Source organism: Uloborus diversus, chromosome 10, assembly GCF_026930045.1.
Source record: "Uloborus diversus isolate 005 chromosome 10, Udiv.v.3.1, whole genome shotgun sequence".
NCBI lineage: Eukaryota > Metazoa > Arthropoda > Arachnida > Araneae > Uloboridae > Uloborus > Uloborus diversus.
Genome location: NC_072740.1, coordinates 125,522,457 through 125,542,127, shown reverse-complemented (window position 1 = coordinate 125,542,127; position 19,671 = coordinate 125,522,457). Strand labels below are relative to the sequence as shown.

Here is a 19,671-nt window from a genome sequence, read left to right as displayed (position 1 = left end):
ACAGAACGGAAAATGCATTAAAAACAGCATTCCTACGGTCAATGGTACAAATTGGACTACAGTTTCCCGTAAGTTTCTGTACGTACTCGCCGTCTACGGCGACTTGTGCAATCCGCGCTAATGAGGGTTTAGTTCAATGGCGCAAATCCCCCCTCCCCCCCCCCCCAAAAAAACACATTTCTCAATGCTTTTGACCTTTTTATTTTTGACCCTCTTTTTTATTTGATTAGTTACTTTTTAAATATTATTTAATTATTGATTTGTAATAATAATTATTATTATTTAATAAGAAAAGTTCTGTGCTACGCCAATGACAACACACACAGACAAAATAAATAAAATGAAAGAACTTATTTAAAAAAAAAAAAATTGAAATAAATAAATAAATCACCTCCCCCCCATTTTGACGGCGCAACTAGCGCCATAATCCCCCCTCCCGTAGGCACCCCTAATATTAGGAAAAGCAACAATCTGTGTCCCAGATAAATTTATGATTTGACACGCAATTAACAACCAAGGAATTCATAAATAAATATTGATTCCGTGTTTTACAATACATAAATGTGCATAGAAAAAAAATACTGCAATAAATACTTCTAGTTTTCTTATTCGATCTGTAAAGCCGAACTTCCGGTCAAAATATTTATTTTACCACTATATGATTGTAAGACCTAGTTGAAATTTCGACTTTTGGCTCATAAAATTATCGATAAAAACTTTTCAACCTTGATTTATTAGTACTTACAAAATGAACGATCATGTCTAAAGCAAAATTTTCCTTCTTTCTTCTTTTATTTATTTATTTTTGTGTAATGAAAATAATTTATCATCATTAACATAATAATTTATATTTAAGTTTCATATCTTTAGTCAGCAACGAGTACATACCATAATACGGGAAATTCTTCAGAACTGCAACAATCAGTTCCGTAATATTAAAATTAAAAACTATTTCTTCCAAAACTGATGATTGCGTTACCGATGTTTCTTCACGGCTATCATACACGTTTGACGCCTCGACTTCCTAACGTTGAATATCAGTCATTAAAATCAAATAATCAGAGGATAAACTTAAGAAAAACTGAAAGATCACCTCACAGTTGCAAAGTAAATTTTTGTTAAAAATTAGAAGATAAGCCCCCACTGGAAAAATATTTCCATCTATTATTTCTAACGAAGACTGGCGACAATAGTTGGTTAAGAAATGTTCGAAAAGTATCCATTAATTTTTTTAAAACACTTCTATTAAACAAACTTTTTTTAAATTTTCTAATTCGCTTAAAATTAAATTTTGAACCATCTGTCACTCTAGGATAATTTGAACAATGAATCAAACTAATCAATCAAATTGTCTATATACAGGACGAGTCTACGGACTCAAAAAGTAATTTAAAAAAAAACATTTTAAAAAAGTATATCATTACGAGAGATGAAACAAACGAGTTCATGAGTTTGTTTACCCTATCAAATATCGATACCATCTTATCGACTGATAATCTATTTCTAAGTGTTTCGTAACTTAGTTTACAAAGAAGCATTTATCGAGAGATCGCTATTCAGATAGAAATTTGCATCTGTATTCAATCCATGTGTCTCAGAAAAAATAATATTGCGTTCAGTATTTTGGAGCTCTGCGTCAGATCTGTCATCATCATTTATCAGAATAATTCTACTGTATCAGTTCACTAGTTGCAGTTTTTTCTTTCTTTTTGCATATGATGTCATTTTAGATGGTAGATGAAAGTATACACAACTTGATAATATGAGTTGTGAAAAAAGAATGGGCAAGTTTAAAATCTTTGAAACACGGTGCCTTATTTTGAAGTCATCTTTGAAAAAAAAAGAAAAGAAAAAGACAATATTTGAAGTCACATTGTGTCATTTATGTGTTTTGGCGAATAGTTTTGAATTCTAAAGAGACTTTGAATATGTTTTTTGAAAAGGTGTGTACGCATTTTAGTTGAAGAAAAATGATCATTTCACATCACAAAGGGGGGGGGGGGGCGTGGATTTTTTTTTTTTTTTTTAATTCAACGGACTTCCTTTAAATTCTTAGCACGGGAATCGCCGTGCGGATACTGCTTGTAAAAAATAAACATGTAAATAAGTAATAAAATAATGAAATAAATAAGATAAATAAATAGTGTGCATTGAAGAACCTTGAATAAGTCTACGTATCAAATCAGAAAGCACAATAATTTCACAGAGCAGCAAAAAAACCTAGACACAACGGGAAACTGATGATTCTTATCCTTTCATGTTAATGGACTTGACCTCTAATCGAGAATTTTTACCTCTCAGTTTATAATTATGCCCGGGTTTCACGTAATGATAAAATATTCAAGCTATACCTTTTCAAAATTAAATTGTTTTATTTATTGGCTATACTGAATTTAAGCCTTTTTTTTTTCAATTATTCATCATCATTTTAACATTAAAGTAAAAGGCGGGAAAACTTCACATTTTTACATAATTTAAAATTTCAGCGAGCGACGATTTGTACATATTTTTCTGTGCCATAATAAACAAGTAGCATGTAAACTTTTAGGTTTAGCACCTTATTTTTAAGCTTTATTCGGTACTGATATCGATTTTTCGATAAATCCAACGTCGGTTCATCTTGTCGGTCAACGTCGGATCGACTATTTTCGGACTTTATAGTTGCGTCACAGACTTTTGAAAGTTTTTCTGTTACTGAGGTTTTATGCCGTAGAACCTCAATAATCTAGACTATTAGGGGATCCAAGTTGTTCGAATTAATGAAAGTAGGGGAGAGCAGGGCACAGCGAGACGTGTGGGGTACAGTGAAACAAAACTATTTTCGGATTTTTTAATTATAATCGGTAAACGATGCCAAAAACCCATGAATCTACAACGATTGGTCGGGTGGATTCTGGGATAGGAAGTTGTTGCTTCTGCTTGCAATCAAATGATTGTTATTTTTCTGATTTCAAGCAAGCAATGTTTTATTTTATTTTATTTTTTCGATTTATAACATTTTCTTTGATGAAAAAAAATAGCCATTTGATCACTTTCACTGTTCTACCCATCTAGCTAATTACCATTAAATCATTTAAGATAGACTTTGAACGAACTCCTTAAAATGTTGAATTAGAAGAAAAGGCCGGAGTGGTGGTTCCACTGTGCCCCCATCATCCTGAATTCTGATTCGAAAGGTTTTTTTTTTTTTTTTGAGCAATCACATTGCTTATTGTTCTCACTTGACTATTTTTGGTGTTCCTATGATTTTATTTCCCTCCCGCCTCCCTCTGCAGCACCACCGTCGACCGGCCCGTCCCGATGCTGCTGCTCTACACTGTTAAAAATTTTCCGGAAAATTTACGGTAATTGTTACTGGCATCCATGTTGCTAGTAACTATTACCGTAAAAATCAAATGTTACTGTAAAATTTTACGGTTTCCTCGGTAGCCCACAGCAACCAATTGGCGCTGGGATCGCTTATTTCTCCGGTAGAAATTACCGTAGAAATCAGCGATGCGTTAAGTCCGCCATTTCACAGTAACAATTACCAGAAAATCTTCCTGAATTTTTAACAGTGTAGCGAAACCCGTCTCCAGGTTGCGTCCATATCCTGAACGCACGCGCATACATACACACCTACACACACACATACATATATACATACACTTTCACGCACACACATACCAACACAGTCATGCCTGCACACAGACACAAACACACACGCCTACACACAGACACACACGTCTCACACATACACACACACGCCTACACATACATACACACATATGCACACACACATCCACACACACATACCCACACACGCCTACACACACACTCGTGATTGCGAAAAACATAATTTGAATTCAAGATGTCAAAATTCAAATTATTTTTTTTTAATGCTTTATGATTCAATAGTTTTCAACTTGTTGTTTATTTACTTCACAGGCATTTAATTCCTCATCAAAATGCGAATTAAACCACGTAAGGCGAAAATGTAGACATTTTCTGCCGACCCCATAAGAAATTTATTTTTAACAAATCTTTTGATTCTAAGTGACATTTCAGATAAAGTAGATCATATCAATCTGTATCTGCCCCTGAATATGGCCTCAACGTACTTTAGTCGTGTTCCTTAAAGCAAGCGCATCTCCTCAAAAAATGAGAAATCTTGGCGATGAAAATGAAATAGTTTATAAGGCCTCGGCGCATCACTTCTTAACCTTTCACGTGAGAAATGTGTGTGGGAAAATAGAAATCGTGTTACATAATGGATGAAAGCGCGGGGAAAAGAAAGGATGGTCTATCTGAAAAGTGCTGCCTGCGTGTATGTAGAAGTGATTCGAAACAATAGAATATTTATACAATTGCGCCTCAAACAAGCGTGGAAATGTGAAAAAGCATCTTAACATTCAACTGCAAAAAGCGTTAGAAGATTTGCTTTTTTAAAGGTAACCCAATATAACTCTACTTTTAATGGATATTTTGAAACGCAACTGGATTAGTTACAATTTTAACGATTAATTAAAAAACCCTCCGGAAAAAAAATTGAATACAATAGATTCCCGTTATATAACGGAATAAGTTATTCCATCCCCGCCCCCTAACCGGGGGACAGACTAGCGTTAAGTCCAAAAAGTGCGATTTTCATGTTATTACTGCATTGCATGTTGCATCTTACTCTGTATTTAGCCGTATCAACGTAATTCTATGTATTAAAAAAATCTTTATAATTTTTTAAGTGTAATAAGAGCACGAGTCTCAACCTTTCGTCCCAACACAAACGTTTTTACACTCTCTCCTGTGAAGTAATGATAATGTGACTTACGATAGTATGGTTTTGAAGTACAGCTTTTTAAAAATAAAAAAAATTCTAGTTGACTTTCACTTACAAGTCTCTTTAGTTTCGCATGTTCAACTTTTTTAAGTGCGAAACCCTCTCGTGCAATCGATTTCGAATTTTCAATGTTATGACAAGAAGAAAATTCACTAGCTGTCCTCCGGTATGAATTTTAATCACATTCAAGCTATTATTACTCTTATTAAGGGTCTGTACAATTTTATTTAATGACAGTTTATTAATATTCTAAAGGCAATAATCAGGGGTGATTGTGAGTTCATCAAAAAATACCTGAAAGTTTCGAAGCGAGAACGGGGGGGGGGGGGGGTATTTATTGGCCCCTATTACTTAAGTGCACCTATGCCATAGTATTAAATAGTTCAATAGTCAGAGTCAAAATAGTGTGTGTACATTTGATTAAAATTTTAATGGGTTACAAAGTTACTTTTGAGCTGGTGTTATACAAAATTATCTTGACATTTGTCCATCTTAAGGGATAGGTGTCCATCTTAAGGCTCTTGCAGGTATATTTGATGAGTATTATATAATTTTTAAAAAAATTGCGGAGGTAGGGAGATAAAAGCATAACAAAAAAAAAAAAACATAATTCCGGTATTTTCGGACATAAAAACACCGGAAATACTTCCGAAAATACCGGAAATTCGGTAAAATACCGGAACACAATAACCCCTGAATAATGCATGAGGGGATTTGACTGAATATTCGGTTCAAGGTCAAACTGAGGAGTTTACTTTCAAAACGGCTTATATCCAGTTTTTTATATATATAGGCAAAACGAAAAAAAAAAAAGATTTTACGCACAAAATTAACTGTTAGAATTTCGAATTTCTCACTGCGTTTTGGCAGAATAACAAGCGACTATTGGGGTAAGTCTAGAAATTTTTTCCTGAATTTTGTCAGACCAAAATTGCAAATTTCATTTTGGATTATATATATTTTATTTTGGATCATATTCCTTTTTCGTGTAAAACAGTAGATATCTTCCCTTTTGCAAAAAAAAAAAAAAAAACATTTTCTTCAGAAATAAACTTTATTAGTTTGAAACAAAATATTCAACATTTTTTAATATTTTTTTTTCTCTCTACTTTATTCCTGCCTCCTTAATTTATTCTTTTCATTGAATATTTCAAAAAAAAAAAAAGGGGGGGGGGATCTTCGATCTAATTAAGTAAGAACAATAAAACCACCCAAGCCGATTCAAATAACGTTGTATATATAGGTATTAATAGATCATAATTTTTTTCACAATTAATCACAATTTAATAGTAATATTAGTTATTTATTATTAATTTAGTAATCACAATTTGAGGTCGAGCTTGCCTAACTGATAACAGACTTGCACAAGGCGCAAGGTGCTGCGATCTCTTAATGCGGACAGGTATCCCGCTTGATTGGAAATGCTGAGCCAGTGCTTCGTTCCGCTATTTTATTACTGCACTACTTTTGAATTTGAAGTGATAAATTGAAATTTGGATATGTGCCCCTTTTGATGTGAAAGTGAATGAGTGGTTACTGGCAAATAAGGGAGAAGATAAATAAATACCATTTGCAGTAATCTGCAATTTGTGCTTTCTGACGTTGTTATTTCTTACTTTAAATAAGGGATAAGTTTCACTTTGCATTAAAAGACCTGGCGAGAAATAAGTGAATGGATATACACCGTTTGTGTGGTAAAACCAATGTTGACGCATTTTTCAACAGTAGATATAAAACACTTCGAGCAGAAAGAAATTCATGGGTCGATAGGGCTTATAGTACAGATTCTGCAAACGAAAAAAAAAATGTTTTTCCAAAAGTGGATATAATCCGTTTTAGAAGTAAACTCCTCAATTAGTACTGTACGGCTATAATTTACATTTAGTAAAAATTACGTTTCCATATACGACGGTTATGTTATAACTCGAGCACTATGTCTCTAATCCCCCGTGATATAACCTGGTTCAGCTGCATGCGTTGTCCTTAAAATAAACGATCTGATGTGTGCATCACATAACTTCCTTTTACTCCAATTTAATGTCATTTCCCTATTACTGGCAATTTTAATGTGATTCAATAGTTTACTCTCTAAATATCACCAACAGTGGCCAAATTGAAACAGATTTTTAAAAAATTGCCAAATTTGTCGCCAAGTTGGTGACAAAACTTGGCGACCAAAAGACTGGTGATATAGCGCAAAGTGTCCGACAAATTATAACACCACTTGAGTTTACATCGAAATTAACAATGATTTCCCCCCAAAAAGTAGCAAAAGACCCCCTTAGGAACATCCGAATGCAACCAAAAGAGAAGGTGCACAACTAGACCCCACTAGGAGTCTACGTACCAAATTTCAACTTTCTAGGACATTCCGTTCTTGAGTTATGCGACATACATACACACATACGCACATACATACAGACGTCACGAGAAAATTCGTTGTAATTAACTCGGGAATCGTCATTATGGATATTTCGCGTGTCTATACGTTCTTAGGCACTTATCCACGTGTGGTCGAGTCGGAAAAAAAACTCAATATTCATTCGGGGGTGAGTAAAATGGAAATTAAGGTCGATTTTTAAGTGAAATTTTTTTCGCGAATACAATAAAGATTGTTGAAATTTTTTTGCGATAAATGTTTTTAAAACGTTTGAGACAACCATTTTAAAAAGTTTATACGTTACGTGTGCTACCTGTAATGTCATTTTTATAGGAAGACACGGCTGCAAAGCAATTTACTAAGATTAACTGTCATAAATTAGCGTCATTTCAAAAAATGTTCAAACAAGAGCTGCAATAAATGATATCACTGTAGTTACAACTGAAACACAAAGTAAAATTATCAATTTTCAAATTTTCAGCTTTTCTGGCCAAAAAACTGAGATTTTCCTATTGGTAAAGATCAAGATTAGCGTATGCCACGTGGCAACTAAACAAAAAAATGCCGACAAAAAATATAAGTATCATTCGCCACAAGGTCATCACTTTCTCCAACACCACATGAGCTACCAATTAGCTTTAATGCCATCAATTAGAAATTAATTTCTATTCAAACTGAATTTTTAAGTTTTACCAGCAACTTAAAACCTAATTTGCTGTTAAGTTACTTTTTTGGTTCTTAAAAAAAGTAGCGGCTAAAAAAAACAAGGAGTGGCGACTAAAAATACTAAAAATATTTGTATCATTCAGCACAAGGTTGTCACTTTTTCCAACATTTCCTGTGCTATCAAATAATTTTTAATACCATTAAATAGTTCTACAAACCTTTATTCAAAATGATAATTATGTTTTGTAGCAATTTAAAAGCGAATTTTCTGTTTAGTTACTTTTTTTTTAACCATGAAAAGGTAACTAGAAAAAAAGGAGTGGTGACAAATGAGCCGCTCAGAAGCCATTGCGGTTAAGTCCATATTTTGATATTTTCTGATTTTTGGAAATTTTGATGAAATAAATAATTTTCTTTGTTATTAAAGGATTTACTCATTGGTTACTTTTTTCTAGGTAAGACAGCCCCTTTTTTAATAGCTTCTGAATATATTGTATAATAATTTCAGAAGCCATTGTGAATAAGTCCACCTTTTATCAATATTTTTTACATAAACTTTGAAATAAAAATTAAATTCTTCTTCTTCTTTCGGGATATTTGTTGGCAACACCGAAAAACAAGAAACTCATAGTAAAAGAAGTCGTAATCCCAGACGCAGATACTTAAAGTTCAAACATAATTTCATGGAATTGATATTAAAAAAAAAATAATAAAAAAAATAGGTAGGCCAGTAAATTTAAAAATTATAACTCAACCTATATTATATCCTAATGGCAGAATAATTTCAAGAGAAACAAAAAAGACATCATATAACATAATATAATATAAGTATATACCTTCAATTAAACACGATTATTACAGGACATTAAGGACAACACATGGAGATCAAGATTTACACTTAAATAACTCAGAAGAAGATGGTGTTTGTTATGATGAATAAACATAAAACTTACGACTATAAATGTTATTTTAGTATTTTTACATAAATTTCTTATCTTTTTCAGCTGCCAAAAGGTATAAGTCCTAAAAATTTTAAGATGCTGTCATTATTTCAATAAATACTTACGTTTTTATTTACACATCCTGTACATGTCTTGTTTTTTTGCAGAGTTTACACCTCGAAAAAAGATTTTATACACTTTTCTAATTAAATTAATAAACCAAGAATTTTAAAACTAATGTATCAAAAAACATTGATTTTCTCAATTTTTGTGTTTTGGACTTAACCGCATTGGCTTCTGAGCGGCTCAAATGAATTTGCTTCTACTCGCCACTGTCGTCCAGAAAAATTCCGTAACTTTTTTTTGCGTGAGTCCCACAAAGTCGCATCTTAATGTAGTTCAATATTTTCACAGTTTGGTAATCATATTAACTACTCCTTAGTTTCCACAGGTGAGACACCCACTAATAAAAAATATTTTCCAACTTAACACGTTTCACTTGTAATCTCATGATATTGTGGAGCTAAAATAAACCAAAACGATTTATTCACAAAAAAATAGCAAAGTTTTACACATTTCAAGAACAATGTTCACCTCCGACATTTATAATTGAATCACTTCTACTTCGTAGCTGAACAGTGTTTCGGGTGAAGTTGCTACAATTCATTTTTCACAAGGCCTCTCCAGGTTGAGAAAAATAAAAACTCCTACCTCATTTAGTTAACGACTCAACTTCTGTTATTTGTTATTTTTCTCTCTCGAATTTGGCACTCGTTTTAGTCTTTTTTTATTTTTATTTTCTATTTTAGTAAAGTCGAATCCGACATTATTTATAGTTTTTTTACCGCATTATAAAGAAGGAGTTTTATTATGTTATAATGCTATAACGACGGTTCAATTTCAAATACTTATCAACACAGAAATAAATCGATAAAAGTTTGTTACCACACCACCAACAATCGTTTTTATTGAGTTGTACATGCTTTACTCAAAATCATTTTTAGATACAGCAGACGCTTTGTTAGAATTATTCATGCAAATTAACTTAGTACTCGTGTCAATTGAGTAAGTTTTAAGCCGTGATTAGTGCTGCTCGATAAAATTTATGTTCAAAATAAAGAAGCTTGAATTTTGAAGACTTGTGCTTTAAACTAATTGAAAATCGAGCCTTGAACAGTTGATAAAAATGTATCACCCTTGTTTTACACGGGGGTTACGCGTAATAAAGTTAAAAAATACCGCTTAAATCAAAATCGCATAAATTAAGATTCAATATTAAGTTTTAAAATAGAAGTTAGGTTCCAGAGATGAAAATAATACTTCGTTCTAGTGATAGATGAATACATAGCAAATGCAAAGTGAAATTATTTTGATACATGTAAACATGAACAAATTTACTGCTTCTCTAAAATAACTGATTATAATAGTGTGTTGGCTAGTCAATCATTTTTCGTTGTAGTTCTTTGTAGGGCATTTACGCATTTATGGTTTCTCGTGTCACTTCCATAACGGGATCTTTCACGAACGAATCAGAAAGAGCATTTCATTAACATTGAAAGTTTTTGGTTGTATGTCATTGATGTAGGACTCCTCGTTGGTTTCGTACTCCTTTGTCAATTTTAATAGCTCTCCTTCAGTAAACTCTGAATAATTGCGAGTCTAAAATTTTACCTATGGTAAGAAGAAAGAGCTCTGGAATTAATCACAAACAATGTCTACGATGGCCCAAACTCGTGGTACGCCGTAACATCGTTCATTGCATGCTGGTCTAAAATCTCGGGAGTTTGGCTTTGAAGAAGGAAATTTTCTGTTCGCAATGCCGCTTCCACGAAAAATCAAAACTCATCCACGTAAAACAAAATAAAGACCTCAAATCTTAAACTGTGTACAATCAAACCCACGTAAAATGAGGGTCTACTGTACAGTGGAGTCTTGATTTACGCGAGGGATACGTTACAAAACTAGTCGCGTAAGTCTGACCTCAATGTCAGACACGCGACGTAACGTTGTCAACGTAAGGTAAACGTAAATAACGACGTAACACAGACGTAAACATTGTCAATGACGATGACAATGTTTATTACTTTTTCGGATAACAAGGAGGGTAATTGGCGTTGAATTAAGTTGGGTTACTTTTGTAGTAGTTTTGCAAAAGTATTCCAACTCAAATCCGGGGCAATTACCCTTTCCTATTACCCAAAAAAGAGGTAAACATTATCAACGTCGAAGGTCAACCTACCAAAGCAGCACTATACACGACGTTTTATCAAATCTACATTATTTTATTTAGACACTTGCAAACACCTTCAAAACGTCTTAAACCATTACTTAACTATATGTTACCGTTTGCTACAAAAAGAGCCAACTGTTTTAATTTCATTTCTTTTAAAGGTGTGTTATTCTGCATAAGATACTGGTTTGATGCAGAAAATCCTTCTTTAATTGAAAGAAACTTTCTCTTCCTTGACGCAGCGCGATTAGGTGCCATTATATTTAATTTTCGTTCACATTGAGAATTGAAAAAAAAGAATGGAAAATACGAAGTGGTTATTCGTATACGCTACAAGTGAGGTTTAAACTCGTACACTGGACTTCCGCATTTAATGATAAAGGGACGAAAGTTCATTCAACGAAGTTCCTATTTAGTACCCAATAACGAAGTCGATACTTGGGCCCTGCGCTTCGCTTCCAAATATTCTCGCGTTGCGGGCGAAGAATTCGCGTTAGCTCTGAGATACGTTACTCGAGAAGAAATCGCGTTTTATCCATTTCAAATTGCGTTGTAGAGCAATTCACTGCAGTATAATAATACAATTATGTTGTGGTTGTTACTTTCATATCTTCGAGGTATACATTGCCTCAGGGCACAGCAAGGAGACGATAAGCGGCGAAACCCCCTATTATCAGAGGCTTTTACATTAACTCTCCGACATGAAAATGAAATTTCGAGAATGAAGAATTCGATGAAATGAATAGTGAAGCCGATTATAATTTAAATAAATAATTAAAGAATATAAAGAATAATCGGGAGATACTCTTTTTGCGTCACGAAATTATTTTTTATGTCGGTTCACGGCACTTTGGAAAGCTGGAAACAGATAGACAGCGAAACGCTCAGCACTATTTTGCAGCAATAGCATACCGGTGGCTATCAAAAATCTTGCTAGCGACATGAAGCAAACTAACTTTTAACAAATCATAAGAATTTGTTATTTCAATTGAAATGATTTTTAAAATTTCTCCATTTTTTTTATACTTAAAAAAAAAAATCGAATAAATATACCACAGTGGCGGAGCCAGAAAAAACTTCAGTTCAGTAAATTGTTAAATTTTCGAAGGTTAGTTTTAACTAAAATTAACCTTCAGGGGCAGGGTAAGTTTTAGACTTTTTCTTTGGTCAACATAGGAATGTTTCAGAAAGGAGAGAGGAGGGGGTGAAAAAATAACCCTAAATCAACCCTTAAATACGCCCCATATATTTTGCTCTATATTTTTTATTGTGTAGTGTTGACCGTATTACAAGATTGATTTCAACTAAAATCACATTTCTTTATTTTTAACGGTAAGTATAAAAACTAAATTTGTTTGGGTTGATATAATTTCCCTTTTCTTTAAGTTTTTTTTTTTTTTTTTAATACTGAATAAAACCAAATTATTTCTTGAATATTTTTTCGTTTAACAACAGTTAGTTTGCATTTTTCTTTCTTTTTTTTTTTTTTTTTTTTGAAGCAATGTAGAAACACCCTTTTCCTTTGCTTTCCATTTAAATCGTTTGGTTATTTGCAATGCTAGCAATGGTTGCTTAGGTATTAAGAAAATTCTGAATTTAAACGCGTGTATTAATTTTAATATTTATAACTGAAAAGCATTCATGCTTAGTAGTTAATAGAACGCTTTCTTTGCGTATGACATCACGATCCTGAATTGCAATTCATCGAGGAACATAACAGCTCGATACCACGAAGAATTTTGGTTGTTATATTGGTCAAGGTGGCCATGCGAAGACATAGCAATATGAGAGATTAAGCCTAATTACGCATCATTTATATTCATGAAATTAATTTATTGTAGAAATTCCTTTTGTATTTCTTTTTTTCTTAGTAGAATGAGTACAATAACTTGGCCAATATTTGCAAATAGAAAATTGGTACTTCTAAAGATATTTTTAACACAAGCATTGTTCAAGCGCCGTAAATAAAAAAATACCTCGAAACTTAACCAAGCGTACTTTAACGCTTTTTAACCGACTTCAAAAAGGAGGCGGTTATCAATTCATACCGTATGTATGTTTTTTTTTTTTTGTTTGTCCACTCATAGCGTCTCACCTAGTGAACCGATTTTGATGATTCTTTTTTTAATGGATAGGGGATGGCTCAACTTAGGTCCCATTACTTTGTTTGACCATATTCGTTTTTTAGAAAAAAAGTTATGGGCAAAAAACAGTAAATTTTATGCAATTTCCCTATTAAATGATTTTGTAGGGAAGTTCGCACATTTTCATTCGTGGATAACGGTGGCTCAGTGGTAGAATTCTCGCCTCCCACACGAGCGACCCGGGTTCAAATCCCGACTAGGACAAAGTGAATTTTACTAAAATTTCGTTTCTACTGTTTCCCGTATGGAGCCCGTTTTTTAGTATGGAGCATTTTTAAGAAAAAATGTGAAGTTTCGTGATGGTAACTTCTTATTATTTCTGAAGTACCTACATTTACACTAAAAAGAATGAAATAAAAAAATTTTGAAAAAAAAAATAGAACCGACTTCAAAATTGCTCTAAAAAGTGAAAAATAATTTTATTCTTTAAACACCATCGATAATGCTTTTAAACATAATTTTTGAAGTTGGCGCAAAAACGATAGATAAAATCATTCACAGCCATAACTCAAATACAACTATAAATTTAACCAGGACCAGTTTCTTCACTATCACATACATTATGCATTGATGACAGCATATTTGAATAGCGATATAAATGTTTCGTTCGTAACTTTGGATGCTTTTCTGAAAAAAAATATGAACGCAGCATGGTTACACTGGATTTTACGTTTTGTTTTTGCGCCAACTTCAAAAATTATGTTTAAAAGCATTATCGATGGTGTTTAAAGAATAAAATTATTTTTCACTTTTTAGAGCAATTTTGAAGTCGGTTCTATTTTTTTTTCAAAATTTTTTTATGTATTGACAAAAAAATTAAATTTAAAAAAAAGGCGTCGTGGAAAATGGGGGAAAAAGGCAATTTGAATTTTTTAAATCCAAACATTAACATTTGAATGTTTTGTTGTTTTCCAAATACCAGAAGTTTAATCATTCGAAACATTAAAAATCAAAACAAGTTTTTTTTTATTTAATGCAATTGATCACTATTTTGGTCTTTTCGTTTTTTTTTATGTTTAGCCACTCCAAAATAATGTTATTCCTTTAGAAATGTCGTGGACTATTTTCATGCCATAAAACCTTGGCTATGTCTCTGGAAACCGAGCATAAAATGCTAAGACAGCAAAAAAGAAGTATTTTAGTTTGCTTTTAAGTTTTTAAGTTTGGCATTTTGATAAGATCATATTTGCCAAATCAGTGGTTATCTTATTTTAGTTGCGGCCATGACTTATCGTAGCATTAGAGTTCAAAACCCACGTGGATAAATATGCAACGGAAAAGGGTGTGCATTGTATGCATGTTTGATTGCGGTTTGTTTGACATTTTTATCGCATTCATTTTTTAGTGTTTCTGGAGTGGAAACATGAAAGTCCAGCTGTGTGGGAAGGAACACCCAAAAGCAAAGCACAAAGTCGGAGATGTTAGCAATCCAATTCCGTCGTAGAGAATAATTAATCGCATATAAAACATGTGAATATCAAATTTCGTCGTCGCAAGAAAAAAAAATGGCTTCGTTAATAGCATGAGCAAAGTTTTGTGTTGATTATAGCTTTAAAAAAACTGAAAACCATTCCTATTTGGCATAAGATTTTTTCATATAGTTTGTAAAATTGCGCCTTCTTATGGTATCTCAAAGCATGCCCACGTCCTATTTTGAAAGTGTCTGGATACATTTGATTACATTGTGCACAAAGATTGATAATTATTGCGATAGATACATGGAATTTATTAGAATGATTTTTATAGTGTCGCAAATGTATTTAAGCTGTCCAGGGCTTGATTTTTAAGTGTAAACCCGTGAAGCCCGGCCTAGGGGCCCCAAACATTAAAAACTTGTTTTTTACATATACAAATGTTTTTAATTGCTTTGCACTATAAAATTTTGTATGAAAGTGCAAGTTTAAAAATTTAATTGTTATTCTAGGCTCTGTTCAACATGGTTTATGATTTGAGTGGAAAACTAACTTCTCCTATGGAGTTATATAATTTTTCAATGGGGTCAACCCGAAAAAAAAAAAAAAAAAAAAAATCAGTGGTGCAGACTGCACCAGTTTCCTTTTTTTTTTTAAGGGGGAGGTGGTATCAGCTTCTCTCTCTCTCTCTTTTTTTGAGCAATCACGATTGCTTATTGTTCTTATTTGACTGTTTTTTGATGTCCTTTGATTTTATTTTCTCACCGCCACCCTCTGCAGCATCACCGTCGACCGGGTCCTCACGATGCTGCTCCTATAGCGAAAGCCGTCTCCAGGTTGCATCCATGTCATACACACACGCGCATACATACACAACTACCCACACATTCATGCCTGCACACAGACACAAATACATATGCCTACACACACATACACATACCCCCCCCCCCACACACACATTCATATACACAACTACCCACACACTCATGCCAGCACACAGACACAAACACACATGCCTACACACACATGCACATACGCCCTACACACAAGCACACATACCCCCCCCCCCCCACACACAAACACACACACTCGTGATTGCGAAAAACATAATTTGAATTTAAGTTGTCAAAATTCAATTTTTTTTTTTTTTTTTTTTTTTTTTTTTTTTTTGCACTTGGGGGATGGGAACCTCTGCAATGACAAAAAGATGCGCGATCGAGCACGTTCTTTGATTGTGTAACTCAACGGGGTCCCACTGGTTTGTTGTGCATACAGTCCTAAAATTTCTAATTCGGGCCCTGAAGTAGCCTCTGGAAGTGGCATTTTTGGAGTTAAAATGTTCTCAGACCAGTATGATGCAATAAATTCCCTATATGTTTGGAAAACTAAGAGACAGATTTAAAATTAAAAAAAATATATGGAAATCAACCAGAGTTGGGCAAATTTTAATTGCGTGAACAATTAAAGATTAACAATTGATTAGTTGGTAAACGTAACCACAACTAACAATTAATCAATTGTAATTGCGGAAAATCCCAATTAACGATTAATTAATTGCAGTTTTACAGTTAACAATTTATTGTTAGTTGTAGTTTGCTACAATTAACAATTGTTAATTGTTTTGTGAACTTTAATTAAAACTAGCTCTTAAAAAATTACTGATTTTGTATAATATATTGTACAGGCGACAGGTCTACCTGGGACGTGAAAGCTGGATGGATACATATTATTTATTTCAATACACATTTTGTCAACTAATAAAAAATCAATGCTCAGCAGTAACTTTATTACGAGCAATAAATTATTTACCGCAGCATATGACTTTTCTCAAAGAATCTTACGGCTCCAGCGAAATTTCCTCAGAAAAGGTATATTTCAATTAAAAATTCAAAAACATTTTTTTTCCTTTTTTTCACTAATAAAAATCGAAATAACATGAAAGAAATTTCAGAAATGTATCTTAATTACGTACATGATTTAGAAAATAAATAAAATAAATAAAACAGAGCGGTGTCTGAGACCTCACGTCCCCTGTTATGGGTTAAACTAAAACAATGATTAACACAAACTTAAAACACTTAAGTAAAACACACACATTTACGTGTGGAAAAAGCTTGCTTAGACGAGACTAGTTCACGCGGCGAGCAAGCAATCAGCACTGAGCGCAAATACGAAATTGAATAATACATTTGACTCTGTACCCTGCGCTGTACCTATTGATACATAAAGTTAATTGTTAGTTTTAATTTTTTCATAAAACAATTAAAAAAATTGCAATTATTTTAATTGTGAGAAACGATTAACGTACATTAATCCAATTAAATTTATTGCAAAGTGCAATTAATAGTATAATTGCAATTAATTTAATTGCAATTACTTTTTTAATCAATTAACAAGGCAATTGAAAAAATAATTGATTAAAGCCTAACACTGAAATCAACCTACCGATTTTCCAGGGAGAGAAATTCCAGCCTCTAAACCGGAGGAATCTAGATTGATATCGTCTTCAGTGGCACAGCCAACATCTTCAGGCTTTTCCTCGCTGAAAACACTGTCATCATTTTCATTTTCTTCTGTTTGAATCTGTGTGAAGAAATAATCTTGCACATAGTATAAAACATTTTTGACGTTGTCGATCGAAAAATAAATGATAGAGAAATGAAACTCACCTCGCTTTCATATTCTTCATTAGCAACGCTTAAAAGAGGCCCATGTGTAGATTTATTTCCCATTTCTTCTTCACTGATCACAACCTAGAATTAAAGCACATAATGTTTTCAAATCAGATACAGAATATACATCTGAAAAACTAAAATATTTTGCAATCAATGATTACAGCCTGATTTTAATTTTTTTTTAGTTTCGCAACTTTTTTTCATTTTTAAATTTCTATGCTATACAGGGTGTTCCGTTTAAACCTGCAAAAGACCTTTACTTTCGCAACCGTTAGTCCTAGATGTATAATTCCAGTTGCAAAAATGTTCAAAATCAGATGCAGAGTTAAGATATTGAAAGTTTGAAGCAAAAATAAAAATGATTCAAAATACAAAATTTAACTTTTTATACGGGCCCTAAGTCCGCTAACTAATATTTAGATAAATAATCTCCATTGAGAATTATTAGACACATAAAACTTGACATTTGTGCGACCAAAACTCAAGGAAATATTCCATTTCAAAGTTTTAAGGGACTATACAGAAGTAGCGATTGGAACTTATCGCCGTTTTAGTAGAATGACAGGTCGTCAAAGTAAGAAAAACGAGGTATTAATATGTTTCATTGCTATTCAAAAATAAATGCAAAAACACACTACAAAACCTCAGTTTGAAAACCACACTCTATGCACACATATGATTTTAAACGCTTGTTAACCGCTATATATTCCCCCAAAATGTGTTATTTACGGGGAGTGAAAAGTAGTGTAAGTCACAAAACGCTGCGTTATATATCTCGGAGAATGTTAGTCGTACTTATTTCAAACTTTTTGTGTTGGAATTATTTTTCAACGGAGATTATTTCCCTAACTATAAGTTAGGGTACCTGGGGCCCGTATAAAAAGTTCAATTTTGTATTTTTGACTAATTTTTATTTTTACTTCAAACTTTCAATGTCTTACTCAGCATTTGATTTTGAAAATTTTTGCAGTTCGAAGTAGAGATCTAAGACTAACGGTTGCGAAAATAAAGGTCTTGCAGGTTAAAACGGAACACCCTTTATAGTCTATTACTAAATGTTTCTAACGAGAGTACGTGCGGACGGTCTACCTCAAAAATAAAAGTTTTGTCAAGTGACGCATGTTGAACAATCAGACGAATGCTCATAAGTGGCTCACGTGCTATGTTTTTGGCATTAAAAAAATCAAGTTTTCTTGGAGGCAGCTAAAATTGTATCCCCCCCCCCACCAAAAAAAAACAACCTAAACTAAGGGTTTTGGGACAAATGGAGCGAGGTATACAAAAAAGAAGGTTTCATTAATTTGAGTTTTGACATCTTGAATTCAAATTATGTTTTTCGCAGTCACAAATTGTAATAGACTACCAGTTGGGTTTCTTACAAAGGACTTCTATCGCAATCATGATTGTGAAACACGTTATTTGAATTGAAGGGCTCGAGGCAAGAATGTGATATGCCACATGATGTGAATTTAAAAGTAGGCCAATTTCAAACTTATAAAAAACATTTGTAAATTCTGCAAAGATATTATACACTCTATATTCTGCAATACTTAAACCAGATATGTTTTTCTCCAAATGACACGATTCATTGTCATGTTTATTTGAATTTTAGTTATGAGAAACAAAACTTTTGAACGAAAAGTCACTCTTTGTGGCTTGTCACATTTTTGCCCCGAGCCCTTCAGTTCAAGACGTCAAAATTCAAATTAATGCTTGGGGCTGGATGCTAGATGTTGTGTGGTAGATGCTGACTTTTGTGTGGTAGATGTTGTGCAGGATGCTGTTTTTGTCTGAAGAGAATTGTGTAAAGCTGCGGGCAGAGGCCTATGGACCTCAAAAGTGACACCAACTTCAATCGAGTGAAGACAATTATAGCTAACTGTAATTGCTCTACACAGATTCCTTATTTTCAGTCAAAAGAATTTAAGAAACATAGTTTCATCAAAAAATATTTTGTTACGTTGCGCAGTGTTATAGGCTATGTAAATTAATGTTTAAATAAGTTACTTTCATGATTGAAATTATAATGTTTCTAGTAATGCATTCTTTATCATTCAGTTTTCCTTCTTTTATAAAAAGATTTTTTCGAGAGTAGAAATATTCAAATATCAAGCGATAAAACTAAAACATGGTCTTAACATTTTATGAAATTGATTTAATAAAGTTCAAATTATCGATTTCAAACAGAATAAAGTTCAAACCGAATTGGATTACATCCCTTCGTGTAACATCATTATTTCCTATTTTCAGAACAAATCTTCCGCATTAAAAAGTACGTGCTAAAACGAATCTTGTAAATTATGCGTGCTCAAGCTAGTTTAATGACGAATCCATTGAATGCACATTTATTAGATTAATCATATTCAATTGATTCGACATGAAAGTCTTCCTCGAGGCTTAAACAACG

The 19,671-nt window shown here is 33.0% G+C and overlaps 1 protein-coding gene across 3 annotated transcripts in view; it reads right to left on the bottom strand.

Moving 5' to 3' along the window:
- Positions 1-19,671, bottom strand: part of LOC129231759 (triple functional domain protein-like) — a 211,426-nt gene that overhangs the window by 58,655 nt on the left and 133,100 nt on the right. For all 3 annotated transcript variants that reach the window (XR_008581286.1, XM_054866126.1, XM_054866127.1), the window contains 2 exons: positions 17,259-17,342; positions 17,035-17,172 (listed from right to left, as the gene is read on the bottom strand). Coding sequence is in view for 2 of the 3 variants with exons in the window: in XM_054866126.1 (XP_054722101.1) it covers positions 17,035-17,172; positions 17,259-17,342 (222 nt within the window). In the remaining variant the exon portion in view is untranslated. The remainder of the gene's footprint in view (positions 1-17,034; positions 17,173-17,258; positions 17,343-19,671) is intronic.